The sequence below is a fragment of the Barbus barbus genome (assembly GCF_936440315.1).
Source record: "Barbus barbus genome assembly, chromosome: 3".
NCBI lineage: Eukaryota > Metazoa > Chordata > Actinopteri > Cypriniformes > Cyprinidae > Barbus > Barbus barbus.
This window is the reverse complement of record NC_136731.1, coordinates 19,915,658-19,935,163: the sequence shown is the minus strand read 5'-3', so window position 1 is coordinate 19,935,163 and position 19,506 is coordinate 19,915,658. Positions and strand designations below refer to the sequence as shown.

Sequence of the window (19,506 nt, the reverse complement as noted above, 5' to 3'; positions counted from 1 at the left end):
ACACTTTGGGCTCTCATGACTCACTGAAGACAGCCAACACATATTTGCATGGGGTATTTGAATGCATGATGTAATGGTCTGTTCCGTTCATTTGAATGTATTTCTTGTCTGCGAAAGGAAATGGAGAAAAGCTCTGCAAACCATTTCCTCATCCTGTTCCGGGATGCCAGCTGTCAATTCCGGGCAGTTTACACCATGAACCCCGAGACGGAGGAGATGGTTCGACTCACAGGTATTGGGCCACGCGTTATCAGTCCCACTATGGTAGAGTCGATCTACAAGTACAGCTCTGACCGCAAGCAGTTCACGGTCATCCCGTCCAAGACCATGTCCATGAGCGTGGATGCCTTCACCATTCCCAGCCACCTGTGGGAGCGCAAGCGCCCGGGAACCCCAAAGAAGCTCGGAACCCCAATATAAAGCCTGCTGGAAATGCCAACTATGCCTGAGTTGACCATGTCACCCTGGGTTTCTGTCCCCACTCTGGCAGAGTAGCCGGGCACCGTGGAGTGCATGCCTGGAGAAGGAGTGGGATAACAAAAAAGAGGCCCTAATACAGAAAATCCTAAAATAAAGTGCCCTCAGAGGTTCATGGCAGGTGACTCTGGAAAACTTCTCTGTGTAACTATAGGTCAAGTTACAAAGATCTATTCAGAATTTTTTTTTTAAGGTAACTCAAGTGAACACAAGTCATATTTTGAAGAAAAGGGCCTGATTGGTTTTCTAAGACTGTACAAAATGTATTCTTGGCAATTAAGATGCAACTTTCCAGTCTCATCTTTCAATTAAAATGAATGTCCTTCAGAAGAAGATCCTCAGAAATGTTACAATCTTCCAGCTCCTTCCCTCCTTTACTCACTGAACTGGATCCGTTGACATGTAAAGGATGCCCCAGATGACATCGGATCTTTGCTCTTTGATGAATGTAGGGCACAAACCAACACAGGCCTTCTTATCGTCTGTTTATCATCATCAGCTTCTCAGTCTCAAGGGACTGAATGTAGAACTGTATTACAAGGGGGCGCAGCCACTCTCCTTTGCGTCACGTCATGCGAAAAAGTCCCATGCTGCTTTCCATTTCGAGTCTGTCTTGCTCTCTAATCAAACCGCCCTGTCGTAGACATCTGGATGTTTGTTTTCTCAATGCTTCGGACCTAATCTAACTGGATCACTCAAGATTTTGGACCTCAGGAGAGCCTGTTAAAGACTCTGTTTTAGAATGTTAGAGAGCCTGTTTAAGAATGAATGAAAGAGCAAAAAGATGCCAGAACATGCTGTTGATTTCCATTAATGATACTCAAAAAATGAAGGAAGTCTTTTTCTCCGTTTAGCTGTAACTGGAAAAATAATGTAAGAAAAAAAAAATCAAGGCTGATTTAATATGCTGTATGTTTGAATGCTGTTTATTGCTGATTCTTTCTTTTTTGACAATGATTTGTATATTGTGGAGATTTGTAAGCAATGAATAAGCTACCCTGCTGCTTCACTACTAGAGCTGGATGTGCTGGTGTGAATGGGTGTGTGAGCGGGACCGGGGACAGAATGAGACAGATGGTGAGAAACAATAAAGGCAAATCTGATATTAACTCTCACTTATGTACCCAGAGCTGAATGAACAAGTATTCCTGTTTGGTGTAATGCATACTTGCACCCTGACATGCGGCAGCACATAGTGATATACCAATAGTGAACACCAACAGAAAGTGATATAAAATGAACACTAAAAGGAAGTGATAAAAGGCAGATGAGCAGCCCTGGTGTCTGCAGCCTTAAACGGTTATTATGTTGTTTCTATTACTATGATCTATGAATAGTCTCCAAACTGTCTAACTTGGCCTTATTCGTTTCTTGGATGGCTTGAAGTTGTCTTTTTGTATAAAAGGGGCATTTAGTCTGTTTCTCTTTATCAAAGCACTAAAACAACTGATTCAGTCAGGCCACCCTTTCCTGTCTTCGGAGAATCAGATGAAGTACTTCACAGATTTGTTGTAAAGATGTACATATTTTTGTATAGAGCCAAAAAGAAATCATTTTTGAAATGATTGGATGATGATGATGTTTCTGTGTCAAATGAATGGGAGATGTGTATTTGTGTGTAGGTTGCATGTGCTTGTCTGTTGGGTGAAACATGATGGTGTAATGTAACTGGATTCTGTGCAATTCTGTAGAATGTTAGGTCACCTAAGGTGTATTTATTGGGTAAGGATGAGCTAGAGTTTTCTGTTTAGTTTCAGATTTTATTATTTATGTTCTGGCAAATGTGGTGATTCACTCGTTCATTTCAGAAAGCACATTAATGTTTTGTATTTTTCTTTTACTCTTTCCATGTTCATGTTGGTAGATTTTGTTTTCTCCCAAATTCTTTGATTATGGGTCAATCCCGTGTGACCGGATTAGAAAAATAAAATCATTTTTAAATAATCACAGTTATTTCTCATCGCCACTGATTTACTTAAGTTCTACAAGTTACATTATATCAGCTTTTGTTGCCATTTTGTAAACATTGTAGTTTTTACTTTTAAATTTAGAATTTTTTTACATGTCCATTTCTGTGTTTTTTGTGTTCATATTATTCCCACTCTAAAAGTGCATCTTTGAACATGTAGGTGAATGTTAACAGTCCCGGTCATATTTCACCCCCAAATAAAATGTAAAAAATAAGCAAAAAAACATATAATAATTCTTCAGTAGTCTTTTTACTAGAAGTAAGAAGTTTTTATATTAAGTAATTGTTTTTTTTATTTGTCATGGATTTTTTTTTTTTTTAAGTTAAATATGACATGGACATGTTCTTGATGGGCTTCATAATCTTCAACCTTCTATAACTGCATTCTAGACACAGAACACGATATCAGACCATAGAAATCTACATATACAGACACTTTTATTGGAAACTCAAACTGACACAAACACAAAGTGTGATGAGCCTCTAACTGTGATATAGAGAGGTTAGACAGTTATTTTTTTATATGAATGGGTGTTTGAATGCTTGCATTTTTGACTGGACATGATTCATAACTGTAAGGTGAGTGGTTAAAAGAATATGTATGTGCATTACACCTCATACACTCATAATACCCCAAACTACTTTTTGTTCCTATTGTTTGTTTGTTCTGTTGTTAACTAGTACGTAGTGCCAGCCAACAATGACAACTGGATTTGTTCAGAGCTCAAAATTATTAGACACCAAATATATGAGAGCATTTCCAATAACAACCTTTATTTTGATTGTGTCTCATGTGTGCTTAGCATGAAGCATTTCAATCAGCAATGAGTTGCAAGGCAGATCTCCCAGCAGGTGGCGCTGATACAGGTATTCCTCCACCTGCAGGCTGATGCTGCGCACCTCTGGCAGACGGAGCAGCAGCTGTCCGAACTTGTCAGAGTGACCTGGGTGGGTTTGCATAGTGTGGTCCATCAAAGCCCTGTTTACACGCTCTTGAGTTTGTTCTACTTGCCTTCGATCCAGTACTGATTTAACATCTGCAAAACACATGACCCTTACAACTCTGGTCCAACAGAGCTTGTTCAGATTAAAAGGAAAAAGAAACCCACCTGGATTGAAGAGAACCAGATATTTGAGAGACACAAACTCCTCTCTGTCTAGTTGTAGTGACCTAAGCTTGGAGACAAGGTCCTGGGCTCTGGACACCAAACTACTGAGAGTTGCTCCAGCCTGACTGAGGATGGTCGATACCTCAATCTGGTACAATAAAAGCAAGTAAAAGAAAATGCAAAGAGTCCTTAACAGTCACTGAACTGTAACTATGGTGAACGGCAGCGTTTCCCCGTTCCTAGAGGCACACCAATTGTAAAAATTTTGCAACTCTTCCTAATTGTATAACCGGATTCATCATTCACCTCATCAGCATATTACTAGAGACTGAAATAGATGGGCCAGATAAGAGAGACATCCGAAATGTTACCTGTTGATGTGCCTCCAGGAACACAGTAGGGAAATGCTGGTTTAGTGATAGAGGTTCTTACCTGTTGTCCAGTCACCAGACAGATGCTGCCATCTCTCCCATAAGCCACCTGCCTGCATAAGTGATCCAGGACAAGAAGCTCACTCCAGCAGCTCTGCAGTAACACCATTTGATCCTCCACCTGTAAAAGATCAGGTACTTCAGTTATGCATCATTGGACAACTTAGACCAGGGGTTCTAAACTCTGGCCTTCGAGGTCCATTTTCCTGCAGAGCTTAGCTCCAACCTTGATCAAACTTGCTTGCCAGTAACTTTCTAATAATCCTGAAGATCTTGATTAGCTTGTTTAGGTGTGTTTGATTAGGGTTGGAGCTAAACGGTGCAGGAAAGTGGACCCCAGGTGCCAGAGTAATGAACCCTTGACTTGAAAGGCAGAGACGGACAGCTTCGGTCCTGGAGGGCAACTTTCGTGCAGAGTTTAGCTCAAACCCTAATCCTGAACAAGCCCTAAACCCAAGCCTGAACAAGCTAATCAATGTTTTTAAGAAAGCTACAGAGTTGGAGCTTAACCCTGCAGAACAGTGGTCCTCCAGGACCCAAGTTATCAATCCTTGTTGAAAAAGTTACAAATGTTAACCCCATCCCTGCTCATAATACAAGCATGTATGTTGTTCTGGAACCTAGGCCTAAGCATGGGATGCTGGTGTCCCCATCAGGCTTCTAAGACGGTGAGACTTCTTGTTCAACCAGGAAGACAATACTACTCGGCAGCTTTCGGACAGTATGGCCATGGTGCTCCACTACTTAGACCAGCATCTGACTAGCACTAACCATCTTAAACCACGTTGGTACAGTAACCAAGATTTTGTCAAGCAGGACAAGTCTCTGGATCAACATTTCAAACAATTAATCAAATTTTAGGCATATGCAAAGGGGTGGAGTTAGGGTTAGACTTAGGGTTGGTGTTAGAGACATACACCATTCTTATCAACCAACAATTTCCCTGTGATTTTATGGTATGTTTAGTTTTGGGCAGGGGTGTCCAAACTCGGTCCTGGAGGGTTACTGTCCAGCAGAGTTTAGCTCCAAACCCAATTCAAAACACCTGAACCAGCTAATCAAGGTCTTCCTAGGCATACTAGAAACATCCAGGCAGGTGTGTTGAGGCAAGTTGGAGCTGAACTCTGCAGGACAGTGGCCCTCCAGGACTGAGTTTGGACATTCCTGTTTTTAGGGTTAGGGGTAGGGTTTGTTTCTTTGGGAAGCAATGATGTTGTAAAACCAACAAAAGATGGTGATCCAGAAACTGCATGGATAAATCATGGTGACCAGCTCAGAGCAGCAGACGCATTCGTACTGGTCTTTTCAGCAGTGATATTGAAGATTACACTAACACATAATGCAATGTATGTGCGATCATGTGCAAACTCTTCTACCTTAAGATCCTTAAACAGTGTGCTGTTTCTTGCCCACTCCACCAGTCCAAACAAAGTCTGGTCAGCCATTTTGCACATGATGGTGAAGGTGTTGAGGCGGTCATGTTTTCCTCGGCAGGCCTGTTCTCTTTGGAGGCTTGCTAACACCCATGTGCAAAGCTGCTTCTCATCTGGCTCAGCTTGTAGGAGCTTGTTTAGGAAGCATGAACTAGGGGTTGAGGTTGGACTGGGTATCAAGTTCTGTGCTGGAGTTGGTGTGGAACTTGGAGTTGAGGTTGACGTGAGTGTAGGTGCCAGTGTGGAGAGGACAGTAGGAGAGATTGGAGCAGGGGGCGTCACAGAAGCAGGGCTGTAGCTAAAGGGGAACTCTCTTTTCTTGGGAGGGTATCCGTGGAAGCCTGGATAGCATAGTGGGTGGAAAGATAGGGATGGATCAGACAGTGTCCGGTCTCTGGGCATGGTGCAGTCCAACAGCATGGGAAACTCAGATTGGCTAATACTAGGATGAAAGGGCTGAGATGGATGATAATGGTCAGAGCCACGAGAAGCAGGGGAGGGGTTGAGGACATGAAAATCGTGAGGTGCAGCAGGTACCAGTGCTTGTGGTCCCTCAATTTTGACCCTGTAGGGGGCAGTGTTCATCTGGTGATGGGTCCCTCTTTGCTGTTTTAGTTGCCTGTGCCGTCGGTACAGAGGTCCAAACTTGTTTCGCCCACCCCTCATTCTGTCCGCACGTACAGCTGTGACAAGTAATTTTACAGTTAACTAAATCACACACTGTGATGTTCAAAAGAGCATGATACATTCTCACAGTTCTAAATTATTGTTTCTCAACCCAGTTCCTGGAGGCACACCAACATTAAACATTTTCGAACTCTTCCTAATCAAACACACATTCAGTTCATCACATCTTTAGTACAGACTCCAAGACCAGAAGTGAATGCGTACGGTAAGGTAGACATCCAAAATGTGGGGTCTCCAGGACAGGTTTGAGAAGCGTTTCTCTATTAAAGTTGCGTAATTTAATTTATTTTTGCTTGTGTGCACATTACATCTTTCCCCTTAACTGGGTCATCAAAGATTGCTATTGCAATGGTTTATGGTTTCAAAGATAAGTGGGAACAGGATCAGAGCTATCTTGAATGGCTAATTGTGAATATCTTTCCATATCTCAGAGACAATAACTGCATTTTCCTTACACAAAGTCTTGTTTTAAAGAACTGAAAGAATATCTACCAAACTTATGGACCAAACAATGGAATCATTGTTTGGATTTGCCATACCTTCTTTCTTCATGCCAACAGCTAAACATTTCTGAAAGCGGCAGTAAGGACATCGTTTCCTCTGGGCTGGGTCCATGGGGCAGCACTGTGCATCTGCACATGTATAGCGCTTGTTATTCTGTACAGAGCGCTTAAAAAAGCCCTGGTGAGAACACTTGTCTTTAGTGTGGATTTTAAATTTTTTTTTAATGAAAGCAACTACTGTGTAATTGATAACTGCCTAACTGATGGTACGCTTACCTTACAGCTCTCACAGGTGAGTAGACCATAGTGATATCCTGACACCCTGTCACCACACACAGGACAGCCCTCTTCTTGAGTTGCCCTACCATCTGGGTCTGGTTTTAATTCTTGAGCTATGGGACATCACATTCATTGTAAATGGAAGTGTTAATGGTCCTTTTGTCGACTATCGTTCTTAAAATAACTTTAAAATAAAACAACCTTCAGGAAACAGCAAATTAAAATCAAGAAGCCTACTGTAAGATGATTGTCTAGGAGTAAGCTGTAACGTTGAACAGTTTTATGACTAGTCTATCTGAAAAATTGGTGGAGCAGTCTATTATATCTCAAATAGGTTTAGTCTCTTATCACTCGAGAGATTAAACGCTGAGATATAGGGTTTACATAATCCTTACAGTATGATATTTTCAGCAGCAGTCAAAAGATACATGAAATGACTTCTGTCTAAATGTTTTTTAGATTTTCTGAAGCAAATGTCAATTGAATGAAATCATAAATCTTTTTGATTCATGTCCTCAGTATGCATACTAAACATGACTGAACTGTTCAGCACAATCAAATCATATGACAAGCTTTTCTGAATATCGCAACAATCTGATTTCTAATGGAAATTGAATCAGTCAGTGACTTCAAATGTTTACTGCGCTCAAATGCATTACATTAGCAATTAATGCTATTGCTAAAGCCATTAAAATCTCTCAGATCTGAAGTTCTACTTACATGTTGACGGTCCTTCTTGTGACGCAAGGTCCTTTGTGTAATCGGCAGAGTGGAAGGCCATGGGCCGGGGGTGATCCAGGGGATAGTTTGAGATGTTCATGGTCCATAGGAGAGGGGTGGCACGGGTCATCGTAAGCTGTCATTCATAACTGCACAGGCCTCCAGGACTCAGAGCAGGACAGAGAGGAAAACAGGCACAGACACAGGCTGTCTCAGAGATGGTGTAAAGGCCCTCAGTTGGACTTTGCTCCATGCTGAGGGTAATAAACCTGAGTCTGTAACACCTTCCCAACAAGCAAGATCTCATTCATGCAAGGTGCATTGCAGGAGCAGCATATATCGAGGGACGCACTCACCATAAAAATCAGCATGCTTACTAACTATGCACACAGTGATTGGCTGATAGTCTCTGTCAGAGATTTATTCATAGAAAGAGTGCAATATCATGTTGCCATAAATACAGGTTTAAAAATAAAAATGTTAATTGCATTCAAAGAAAGATTTTAAAATGCAGGATAAGTGTCACTAATTAAACAAGTCTATGTTCAGCTTATTGTCAGCCTCTTACATGTATGCTTCTCATAATAAATTAATATGCATATAAACACCTTTTTAATTAACAGAGTAGAATAATCATGGCTGATAGTAATACGTGCAAATGTAAAGAAACAATCAAACAAACAAACAAACTGGAGGCAAGAACAGCTGTTACTTCTTGCCCAACTGGTTAATGAAAACAAGGATATAATCAAAGGAAAATTTGGAGTTGGGATAACTTCTAAAAACAAAGGTGATACCTTTTTAAAAGGTGATTATGATAAAATGTTTCTAAAATGTTTATAATCTGAGTCAGATTGCTGGCAACAGACATTTTAGGATAGTTGTGAGTTGGTGAAAATACTCTTAGAGCAAAAATTTAGGAGTCCTAAATTTAGGATTGACACGGCCATTATTTTTAAGATTTTCTTTTAAATTGGCGAGTTGTGAGCTACTTTTAGCATTAAGATGTTTGGTGAATACAGGCCCAGGTTTTTATGGCCTATATGGTATTATACAGTGAACAGTGAAAAAATGGAGCTCACAGGAGAAGAAGAAAAAAAAAAAGTACATTTTATTCTGAGGCAATTGCGATTTGCAATTAGGTGCACATTTTTTAATGTATATGGCCAAAAATAAGAGGAAATAGTTTGTAATGCAAATTAACTGATATAAATTTAAGTTGTCACTCTACATCCCATGTCTTAGTAATACAAGGTTTCAATATTTATATGTAATTCACAAGTCAGTAGTTTCAATTGTTGTTCAATTGAATGGTTGATCATCTTGAAATTCAGAATTTGTATAGTATCTACTACATTTAGTAAAAATTGGCCATAAGGTGGTGCAACCATAAGTGTGTGCTGTGCAAATAAACCTTTTACCTTTGGACGTTAACTGCATGCACCGCATCTATTCTGTCAAATTTAAATTTAGCCAGTGGCCAGTTTACAACCAGCAGGTTATATATTAATATAAACAAATGTAAATTAAACATATGACCCATAAGTTGTAAAGAAAAATCCAAATAAAACACAAGATCATTACAATGATGTTTTTATTTTCTTTTTTAAACAAATGTTTATAACAAATGCTTATAGACCAAATATCATGCCTTGGAGTTCGACATTTTTTCGACAACTCTTTTTTTGTATGTTTTTGTATGTTGTCTATTAAACCAAACCCAACCCTTTTACAGTATATGTGCTAATGGAATAATATCATACAGTGCAAAGTATGTATGCTATACTCAGGAAAAAAAAGAACATGTAAGGCAGTTTAGCATGCTATGACTACAGGAGTAATGTTCTGCGCTCTGTGGCTCTGAAAAAGAAATGACAAATAAATGTCTAGTTAGACATTAGACATAGTTATCCTATTATTAATTATAAAACAAATTCATTTTCTTATTTAAATGAATCATTTACCTTTAAAAGACTTGTAAGAGAGGAACCTCAGAGAAATTATTCACTCCTAGGACACACAGGCTCACCCTTAACAATAAACCATGCCTCATTGTGTCTGTTCATAATCTTCATTGGGCTGAAAAACACACATACACATAAACAAAGCAATAAACATAAGAATGCCTGAAATTAGAGAACGTTACTGGCAGAAAGGAGGTAAACTAAGTGCACCTGTTATAGCCGACATCATAGCGGTACTCTGTCTCATAAGAAGCTTGTACATTGTTCAGCGATGTCTTCAGACTCTCAGCCTGTGATTTGGCCACAGCTGAGATCATCCAGCCCCCGTAGCTCTTGACATATACTTTCATATCCGGAGTGTCTGTTAAGTATACCTGCAAATAAAATGCAGAAACAAAATAAAAAAGTAAAAAAACAACAACTTTCAGTTAAACAGAAATCACAGAAAATATCAATGAGACTCACAGATAGATCAGTGGGTTTGGGTGGATTGGCCTGGTATTTGGAGGGCAGGAGGAAGCTGAGACCATAGACTGATGACTGCCACGCTTTCATGCTATCATTGACTTTAATGATAACCGGTGCAGTCATGTCAATCTTTTCACCTAGAAAATAAGGGTTATAATTTGATTATAAGGAAAAATTTGATGTTTTGTTTTGTGGGGCCCTGCTTCCAATGAGCGCAGTCCCGACGCCATAGGCGGGCAATGGGGGGCCTGGCCCGTCCTGTGAGTCACTAGTGCCCGCCCTGGACGAGCCTGCTGCGTAAAGAAAACGCTGTACTATTCAAACATCAGTTATTATTTATTTACCCTTGCATTGCGAAAAAGCGGAGATCTGTTTCCTCCAGGCTGTGCAGCGCGGGGTGGAGTTACGAGCTTTCGCTGAGAGCTTGAGGATCCAATGGCGTTACGAGGTTTTACTGACAAGCTCTTTTTAATGATTGGCATTGGTTAAACATTGTAAAACCCTCTGATTTAAAATAATAATGACGAATTATAATAGAGATATGAAGTATGGATAATTGGCTTGACATTGTGGTGTTGTATATAATTGATTATGAAGCAATATTCTCATCAGAGTTCAATCAGCTTTGACATATTTAAATATGCATATTTGTGATATTTTTACCTTTATAAAGGGCATTTTCCCCTTATATTTTTAAATATATGCTTCATCTTTCGCAGTATGTTAACTGTGTGTATGTTAACACACTGTTAACTCTGTGTTTGCTGCGCTCATTTGTTTCTATTTCTCCTCGAGAGAGGCAGCGCAGCCTTGTTAGCTTCATTACATTATTAACTGCACTATCGATCGCCATTTAGACTAAATGATGAAGAATCATTATCACGTTTTGGTGATTGTTATTGGCGTTTTAATCAGGCTAGGCTACTTGTCCGGTCGGGCAAGTAAAATTCTCTTTCAGTTGGCCTTTTAAAAAATCCACTTGTCCCGGATAAGCGGACAAGCCCTGCGATGTGTTTAGACTGCTTCAGTAGGCTAGGTCCAATCTTTACGACTCCTCTGTTGTATTGCGTCAGTGGAGTGGTACGTCAATTGTTCCTCGTTTTGTGTCCATTTAATTCATAATTAATGATATTATGCATTGCAATGAGGTTGATCTCATTCGTGCCCCCCTGAAAAAATGAAATGCCCGTCCGTGAATTTGTGTCTGCCGCCAGGTCTGAATGAGCGTTAAATATTTTCAACATTGCTACGTTTTAAATGAAGGTGCATTAGCAATTTGTTGCTAATGTAAACACATTACTGTATGAAATAAAGAGTCATCTGAATGGTGTATGAAGAGACTGTACACATGAGATGAAGACTGTACTTATATTAGATTTCTATAAAAAGTGTAGCATTGTGTTGTCTGGTGAAGTGAAGAGTGAAAATTAGACACTATGCTCTACTACACTGTAAAAAAAAAAGAAGGAAAAAAAGTTGAGCCAACTTAAAATTTTAAGGCAACCAGCTTCAACTTATTTTTGTAGGAGATTCTCAACTTTTTGTTGTATAAACTTAAAACAACAAGTTGAGAAAACTAAAAAATCTGCTGGTTGCCTTAAAATTTTAAGTTGGCTCAACTTTCTTTTTTTTTTTTTTTACAATGTAGCTGAGACAACGATCAGTATGTCTACCTGTAAATTACAGCTAAAAAACAAAAAGGGTTTGAAGCCAGAAGAATGACCGACAAAAAAACAAGTATCAACATTGGTAGTAGATGCCAGAGAACATCCTGCTAACTTAATTTTTTTTTCTTTATTTACTTTATTTCTTCAGATAAACACAAATGAAGATTTTTAATAACAGTAATAATAATAACAATCTATCTCTAGCCTGTAAGTCCGCCTATTTGAAGTATTTTGTTTTACACATACCAGTCGTTTTACTTCAGAAGACATTATTTCATCAGCTGGGGTCGTATTCCCATTGTGTTCACTTTGAGTATTTTTTTGAAGCTTTAGAGGTACTGTACACTTCATTATAAGAGCGGGTGCAGCTTTTTCTGGGTATTTTCTGAAGTCTAGCACATTTACAAAATGTTGCAAAATAACCTGGACTGGGACTCACAGACATGGATTATTTTCCTATAAACCTTTGTTTATGTTCATCTGAAGAAAGAAAGTTACATACATCTGGGATGCATTAGGATGAGTAAATAATGACCCTTACAGGCTCTAATATCCTTACAAGGACATTTGGTCCCCTGCAATGTAGGCAAAATTTGAACCCCAAACAAACTCACCAGCCTCATTTTCTCCGGTGATGTATTTATAAAGTTTCCTGAACGCTCTTGAAATTGCAATTTCCATAAAATAGGATTCAGCTTCTGTGGTCACCCACTTAGCAGCATCATAGTGGCGTACCTGTAGGAATAGAGCACTTCATCTCATTACCATGATCTGTTTGAGCTTGTCTTTTACATTTTTGTGATCTCTTTACTTGTGACCTCTTTTCTCTTGTATCTCACCTCATAACCATCCCCCTGACAAACCAAGTCAAACAGAAAGCACTCTTTTGTCTCTGTGCAGTAGCTGGATTCACTAGTGGAGTCTCTGAGAGATGCAAACACAACACATTTAACTTGACCAATACACAACAATGCACATATAATCTTTGTGGTGTGGCTATTCCACAGCTACAAGGGAAGTAAAAAAGAATCTCACCCAACTCTTCCATCTACTGTCACTGCAAAGAGCAGCAAGATCAGTCCTGTCAGACAAATCCTTTAAAACATTTAAAACAGAACAAATTAGGGAACTCTAGCAGCAACATGTTTGCAAGTCATTTTTATGGTGCTACTGTGGTTTATCCAGCAGTCTAAGAGAGTAAAAGCTTACATGCTTGTACTTACATGTTGTAGAACGCTGTAGTTCAAGGCTGTGCAGAGAGGAAGTATGCACGTGAGCCTGCAAGCTGTTATTTATACATGTAACGTTATGAAATCTGTTCCCTCCTACAAGACACGCCCCAACCCTGCAGTCATGTAAGCATGTTAAGTAAGTTTGTCTCATCCACTAGGGACAGTATTCAATCTTTTTTTTTTTTTTTTTTTGATTGTCAAATAGCCATATCTATCCATACAACCTTAAAACAATGATTCCAAAAGTTTTGTTGTAGTTGTTGTTCTAAAACCCCCCCCCCCCACTATAAAGTTCTTAAAAGTTCTTGAATGCCTATAAACAAGCATTCTTTTTAAGAGTGTACAATATTGTATATTGACAGGCATGCTTTCATATGTGCAGCACATTTAGTGCAAGCATTTTTATGCAATGGGTGATTTGTGATTATGTGGTTGAAAAACAAAAAGTTGGTTTTAAGGTTAAGATAGAGTTCTCGTGAGGTTGTTACACAATAACTTCTGTATTTTATTTGAAAGCTAAACTGTATCTTTGTATCTGATATTCGATCAATACAGTCAGGCTGTCAGTAATGACATTTCAAAGCATTGATGTAAATAAGCAAACATAACCTGTGACCACAGCCCTGCTCATGGTGTGCAGTAACTTAACTTTTTGGAGCAGAAAAGGAATATTTTCTCACTTGACCAACTGCAACTTAAGCCTTTGATAAATGGACTGAGTTTGTTGGCCCATAAAGACAAATATTTTGACATATTTGTTTTAATGTCTCTCTTCAAGGACATCTAATTAAGTAATGTTTTGAAGCAGAGTTATTTATGGATGCATACTTTGAAATGTAACTGTAATGTACAAAGACATTTAGATGGTTAAACTGAAGTTTTGTGACAAAATGTACTTACTTTCAGACCATAACTTCTTTGCTTTATGGTTGAAGCAAAATCCTTTTACACCCATAACTGTGTTTCGTGTGTTGTGTGTCTGCGTAGAGATAATAGTTCTTTGTGTTCAATTCAGGATATAGTCAAAGGTTTAGCTCTTTGTCTCCTGTACAGTACTGGTGCTATCTGATATGTTTTGTTTAGGGTTTTGTAAAGGTTGCACAAGTGTTGGGTGTAGTTGGGTCTTGTTTCATGCATTGTACAGTTCACTATATAAAAAAGTTCTCTCAACATTTGGTGTGACTCATCAATGCTGTTGCGTAAAGTCAACATTATGCAAAATTATGATTTAAAGGAATAGTTCACCCAAAAATGAAAATTCTGTTATCATTTACACACCCTCAAGTAGTTCCAAACCCGTAGACCTTCGTTCATCTTCAAAACACAAATTAAGATATTTCTGATGAAATCCGAGAAAAAATACAATGGAAGTCAATGGTGCCCCAGAACTGCTCTGTTTCCCACGTTCTTCAAAATAGCAGAACAAAAACATTCTTACAGGTTTGGAACTACTTGAGGGTGAGTAATTGATGACAGAATTTTCATTTTTGGGTGAACTATCCCTTTAACAGCAAAGACAAACTGCTAATAAATCATCCACATTTATTCCAGATCATTTTATTTTGACATTAATAGTAGTTTAACACATTGTTTGTCTTTGGCCATAATTTTCCCTAGCAGATGTTCCTGAAATCTTCATTAGAGTTTGCTATGCAACTCGTCTGTGTGTATAACAGCTTGTTATGTAAGGCTGACATAACAGCAGATCTGTTTTTTTCATCAGGAGTTGTCTGCTTTTTCTTCTTAAGTGTCTGTCTTTGTTAGTTGTGTGAAGTGTAATCTCTGACAAAACATTAAGAAATTTGAACCTAGGAAAAACAACAACGAGGACATTTTGAAAGTTGAAAAATCCAACTGATTATTTGGAATACTCTGTTCTTTGGTGTCATGTGTAAACTGAAGACTAGGAAACACTTTACAAAAAGGTCTTATTTGTTAACATGCTAATGCATTAACTAACATTGAAACAGTATATTTTACAGCATTTACTAACCTTAATGTTCATTTTCATTTTAAATAGTGTATTAATTAATATTAACAGATACAACCTCTTTAAGTGGTTAGATTAACCTTTACTCAGATGAATAAATATAAAGAGTTAAGATAAATAAAAATATTAGTTAAGTAAATACTAGATAAACAAACATGCTTTAGAAGTATTGTTTATTGTTAGTTCCTAGAAAGTAATGTTGTTAACTATGCCAACTTTATTGTAAAGTGTTACAGATGACTATTCTTGTGTGGCTTTATGAATCCATTGATGAGAACCTAACAATAACACAAAAATTATCATTAGTCATGTGAGGGGGAAATATACTAATTTAAATATGCAAATGAATGTACTAATCAATCAACAGTATAACGCAATTCAAAGCAACCGAACATAGGGTATGAGTGACATTAAAAACAAAATCCGGACTTATCTGTTCAGATCAGCTCTGTAATTAACATGACATCACAGTGCTGCTGAATGCTTAAGACTCTGATTGGTTGGCAGTCATTCCAACTATTTCCAAGTATTTCCTGTTTTGTTGATATCACTATAGTTTCATACCACTTCAGTAAATTGTCTGCACCACTGAGAACCACAAATGCTAACTCTTGCAGCACTCACCAGCAGTAGTACCTCAGGATATGTACTAATTGATCCATAATTCAAGGGTCAATCATTCCTTATCTGCACTGTACGGTGGCCGAGAGAGCTCAACGCACTGCAACTTCAGAAAACATGTGCAAATAGAAAAAGCACCAGCAAATCAAGAAAACATCTTCATCAGTTTGACAGCAGGTGCTGCAAATGCTCACAACACAAACAAATAAAGAATTTTATTTGCAGCGCGTTTCTTTGTTTGGTTGTGTTGTGAGTATTTACATTGCGTGTGTTGTCAAATTGACAAAGATGTTTTCTTAATTTGCAGGTGTTTTTTCTATTTGCAGCGCGTTGAGCTCTCTCGGCCACCGTAGCATTCTGTGTTTGGTGTGTGTTGCACTGTTCATATAGCCTGCAGTGCATTACATATTTCATTCAGGCTGCTTACGCCTTAATACATTGGTTACTTTGAGTGAATTATTTGAAATTACATCAAAAGTTATATGATGTTTCATTCAAAGCAATAGCTGAAGTGATGTCAGTTGTTTAACTGTTTTTTGCTGCTTCTCAGTTGCTGCTGTCAGAGTCTTCATCAGACTCTTCTTCAATGTCATCTAGAATGAGCTCATTGATGCTTTCTATCAGACTGCCCTGACTCAGACAGGTGTTGACAGTGGATCCGCTGCTGATGTGAGAGGGGCTGGGGTAAACCACACGTGGCTTCCTGTTCTTCTGTCTGCTGTGTGGATGAACACATTCGGTACCAGGTACATGGGGCTCTAGGTAAGACAAACATGCAGATGGTTATATTAATGCAGGTTGGTTTTAAAATATGAAAAATCAATATGATATGACATTTCACTTCTGCAATGAGACACAGTGGGGTCCAGAAATCTGAGAATCTCATTCTGACGGCACCCATTCACTGCAGAGGATCCATTGTAATGCTGATGTAATGCTAAATTTCTTTAAATCTGTTCAGATGAAGAATCAAACTCATCTACATCTTGGATGGCCTGAGAGTGAGCACATTTTCAGCATTTTTTTTATTTTTAAGCTAAAATATTTATTTAATATAATTTGTAATGGAAATGTTTTAAATGAGACATTTTCAACAGAACAAAAGCATTCACACTAGTGGTCTCAGACTTCTACACACCATTGTAGTTCCCAAAGATGCTGGATATTTACTCTGAATAAATTTTATGTTAAAATGGTGATCCATACCAGAATGGGTCCTGAATGCAGAACCCTCCTACAACTCATTTTCAAAATTTGCTATTATTTCTGTCAAATTTATAATATAAAATGTTATCTAGTATTAAGTTACTGTGCTGACACAATACCTAAATGTTTATTTGGCTATTATCAAAGTCAAAGTCCTCTTAGAAACAGAGCATATTTAAAGCAGAGCAAAATTTATATTTCATGTTGGCTTTTAAAGAAAATGAATGGTACAATTGTACGAATGAATTGTAGCCACACTTAACTTTGAAAATTTATCTTTTGGCTCAGTACAAAAAATACAGTTGCAGGAATTTTAACAATATTTTTATTGATTGATATTCGTGGTCTGAATACTGTATATAATTGACGCCTACTGTAACACCTTGAGATTGTGCAAGACCTCTAGTGGTCATTGTGTCAAACAGCATCAAATTACCCATTCGATTAAAACAGTCTTCAGCAAGGCAGCTGTGCTGATTTCTGCTTCTAGGCCCAGGCGTCATACTCCTCCTCCTGGGTGGTAGAATCTTTGTAGGGAAAATGGCTGAGCGACAGCCATAACAAGGAGAACGTCCATCCATCCGACCAAAACCCCTAACAGAAACATAAAATGTTAATACAATACTCCTTGGCAAATGCAGAAGAAAAACTATGCCATGACTGTCATTAAAAACTGAAGAACAGCAATACAGTACGGCATACATAATTTCTTACTTGAAGGTCCGCAAGCAGTTTGGACAGTTAAACTCTGCTATACCCCACATTTTGTTGGCTGGCACAGGGTCATACTTCTTTTTGCATCGATGACAACGTGACACCTATAATAAGCCAAGTGCACACAGATGCATGCTAAATATGGGAAGAGTGAATGCGATTTAATCTTGTAAGGTGTGGTCAGACGTCATACCCTTTTCCTCTGAGGCACACGTCGCCACCAGCCCCTGTCACATGACTCGCAGGCAAACTGATGTATGACGGAAGGGATCTGGTTTGCCTGAGCCTGGTCAAACATCCGTTTGTTCTCCTCTGTTAATGGCAGAACTCGTAGACGCGCCCTGAGCTCCTGCAAGCATGTCTGTGCATGTTAGTTCACACTGCTAACAGTACACATGCAGTTCTTCATTATAAGCCTTTGTGCAATTGATAATTCAAGTAAACAATGCAAAGCAACCAACCGCTATATCTGTATCATCATTGGGTTTTTTCTTGGCCGGTGCCTGAAACAGGCCAGAAAAGATGCAATAAGACTACAGTGTAACATGATGTTTTATTTATCCTGTGAATTCACATCCAAAGAGGGAAACTCCTTTTTACTTGTGCTGACTGACTGGCACCACTGGATCCAGATGACTTGGTGGGTTTTTCTTCCTATAAATGTTTGATGACTATCACCATTATACAATTAAAAACTGTAAAGTAGACAGCAGTAACTGGTACTTTCATTTATCAGAAATCGTGCAACATAACAAATCATGTTTGCTGGTTGTTAGGAGATGGTTGGGACTGTTACCTGTTGTTTTTCATCAGCTTTGAGTTTCATAACCACGTTCTATATGAGAGCAGAGAATGTGTTAATGAATAACACAGAATTATATAGTGACACAAGTAAGAATATGGACACTTATGTCACTCTTACTTCCTCCTTATTTTGTAATCTAATGCAATGTCAATCATATATATTTAAAGTGTGTCTTCAATGTCCCAAATACAAAATACACCTACATGCTCTTTCCATAAACTGTTTAAAATCACTTACACCATACCTTAGCAACAGGGTCATTATTCAAAGCCGACTTGTCTTCCTCGTCCAGTTCTACATATAAAAAATAACATAAAATAAATATGTGCAGTCAATGCAACCACAAACGTAAAAAAAACCGCACATATTAAAGATATATTTAAATAAATAAATACAAATGGCATAAGTAGCACGGCAAATATTATACTTATGAGACACGGTTCTTAAAAGAAAAGGTTTGCACTTTACCCCCGTCCTCGTTATCTGCCATCAGGGCGACACACATTGCAACCATACGATGGTTGTTTCCATAGCGTCTCATGAGCAGTACAGCCTTGTCAATTTCAATAAGTCCATGAAACTTCTCTCTCAGTCGCCTCACACTTTTTTCCAACTAAGTCAAGAGGGGCAAAACGTATTTACATTTATGTATCTCAATTTGAAAGAACAACAACGCTGTATAAAGAGAGACTCGTGTGTGGCCTTTAAAATGAATACAAAGGTGATTTTATATGCAGGAAATCATCAACCCGTTTTAAACCTACGTACAATATGCACTATGACTGTTGAGGAAGCTACTGCACTATACTTCATTTATAACGTGTCATATTGTATCCAATAAAATATCATACGCCATTTAACTGTGTGTTTATAGGAATAACAAATACTATACCTCTACTTCTTCACGAAATCGACTCATCTCTCAGTCTTTCGGGTGTTGTTTTAGTACCTGTAATGACAGCTAAACCTCTTACACTCTAGCACCGTTTCCTTTCGTGTGATATATTACTTTCAGTTTGATCAAATTTACCACATCGTGTCCACTAGAGCTCGCCACCATACAGCTGTAAACCGAGCACAAAATAAGGGCTCTCTCTTGACTGAGAGGATTTGGATTCATGCAGTAAGAGGGATATCTCTTGACTCTGTTCACTAAAAGAAGCATTCAGAGTTTTTATTGCAGGTATAAACAAGAATAACTTCAGCAATTAAATACAACATAGGATGATAT

General features: G+C 38.4%; 4 protein-coding genes across 8 annotated transcripts in view; 1 reads left to right on the top strand and 3 right to left on the bottom strand.

The window, feature by feature from the left end:
• camsap3 (calmodulin regulated spectrin-associated protein family, member 3) overlaps positions 1-2,426 on the top strand; it is a 36,077-nt gene extending 33,651 nt beyond the window's left edge. For all 4 annotated transcript variants that reach the window (XM_079380535.1, XM_079380533.1, XM_079380534.1 and 1 more), the window contains exon 17: positions 118-2,426. In XM_079380535.1, coding sequence (XP_079236661.1) covers positions 118-420 — 303 coding nt within the window. In that variant the 3' untranslated portion in view covers positions 421-2,426. The remainder of the gene's footprint in view (positions 1-117) is intronic.
• Positions 2,427-3,199: 773 nt separating this feature from the next.
• On the bottom strand, positions 3,200-7,823 carry LOC306845422 (nuclear receptor subfamily 5 group A member 2-like). Of its 2 annotated transcripts, XM_079378206.1 has the most exons (8): positions 7,609-7,823; positions 6,886-7,001; positions 6,646-6,787; positions 5,957-6,102; positions 5,363-5,875; positions 3,988-4,107; positions 3,556-3,703; positions 3,200-3,483 (listed from the first exon to the last, which is right to left on the bottom strand). In XM_079378206.1, the coding sequence occupies exons 1-8, from the start codon at positions 7,736-7,738 to the stop codon at positions 3,236-3,238; spliced, it is 1,563 nt and encodes a 520-aa protein (XP_079234332.1). In that variant the 5' UTR covers positions 7,739-7,823; the 3' UTR covers positions 3,200-3,235. The 2 variants fall into 2 exon arrangements, with proteins under 2 accessions (XP_079234332.1, XP_079234331.1); XM_079378205.1 differs by having other exon boundaries at positions 5,363-6,102.
• A 1,362-nt stretch (positions 7,824-9,185) lies between these two features.
• soul5 (heme-binding protein soul5) lies at positions 9,186-13,034 on the bottom strand. Its single transcript, XM_079381938.1, has 8 exons — positions 12,931-13,034; positions 12,743-12,802; positions 12,547-12,631; positions 12,322-12,442; positions 10,038-10,177; positions 9,783-9,946; positions 9,573-9,687; positions 9,186-9,468 (listed from the first exon to the last, which is right to left on the bottom strand). Coding segments are annotated over exons 1-7 (651 nt in total). The 5' UTR covers positions 12,933-13,034; the 3' UTR covers positions 9,186-9,468; positions 9,573-9,608.
• Positions 13,035-15,086: 2,052 nt separating this feature from the next.
• LOC306857574 (shiftless antiviral inhibitor of ribosomal frameshifting protein homolog) lies at positions 15,087-19,293 on the bottom strand. The gene is made up of 10 exons (XM_079397579.1): positions 19,168-19,293; positions 18,744-18,888; positions 18,520-18,569; positions 18,267-18,305; positions 18,071-18,124; positions 17,932-17,973; positions 17,664-17,819; positions 17,471-17,574; positions 17,193-17,350; positions 15,087-16,308 (listed from the first exon to the last, which is right to left on the bottom strand). The coding sequence occupies exons 1-10, from the start codon at positions 19,192-19,194 to the stop codon at positions 16,097-16,099; spliced, it is 987 nt and encodes a 328-aa protein (XP_079253705.1). The 5' UTR covers positions 19,195-19,293; the 3' UTR covers positions 15,087-16,096.
• Between the last annotated feature and the right edge of the window lie 213 nt (positions 19,294-19,506).

Bases quoted from the DNA above. Each gene is read 5' to 3' on its own strand.
- LOC306845422 (XM_079378205.1), bottom strand. From the start codon at position 7,738: ATGACCCGTGCCACCCCTCTCCTATGGACCATGAACATCTCAAACTAT. The intron at 7,002-7,608 runs GTAAGTAGAACT...GATGTCCCATAG, and splicing joins ACAAGAAGGACCGTCAACAT to CTCAAGAATTAAAACCAGAC. The intron at 6,788-6,885 runs GTAAGCGTACCA...TGTTCTCACCAG, and splicing joins TCACCTGTGAGAGCTGTAAG to GGCTTTTTTAAGCGCTCTGT.
- soul5 (XM_079381938.1), bottom strand. The intron at 12,632-12,742 runs GTGAGATTCTTT...TGCATCTCTCAG, and splicing joins ACAGTAGATGGAAGAGTTGG to AGACTCCACTAGTGAATCCA. The intron at 9,947-10,037 runs GTGAGTCTCATT...TTTTATTTGCAG, and splicing joins CCAAACCCACTGATCTATCT to GTATACTTAACAGACACTCC.
- LOC306857574 (XM_079397579.1), bottom strand. From the start codon at position 19,194: ATGAGTCGATTTCGTGAAGAAGTAGAG. The intron at 17,974-18,070 runs GTAAAAAGGAGT...GGCCTGTTTCAG, and splicing joins GTGCCAGTCAGTCAGCACAA to GCACCGGCCAAGAAAAAACC. The intron at 17,820-17,931 runs GTTGGTTGCTTT...ACATGCTTGCAG, and splicing joins ATGATGATACAGATATAGCG to GAGCTCAGGGCGCGTCTACG.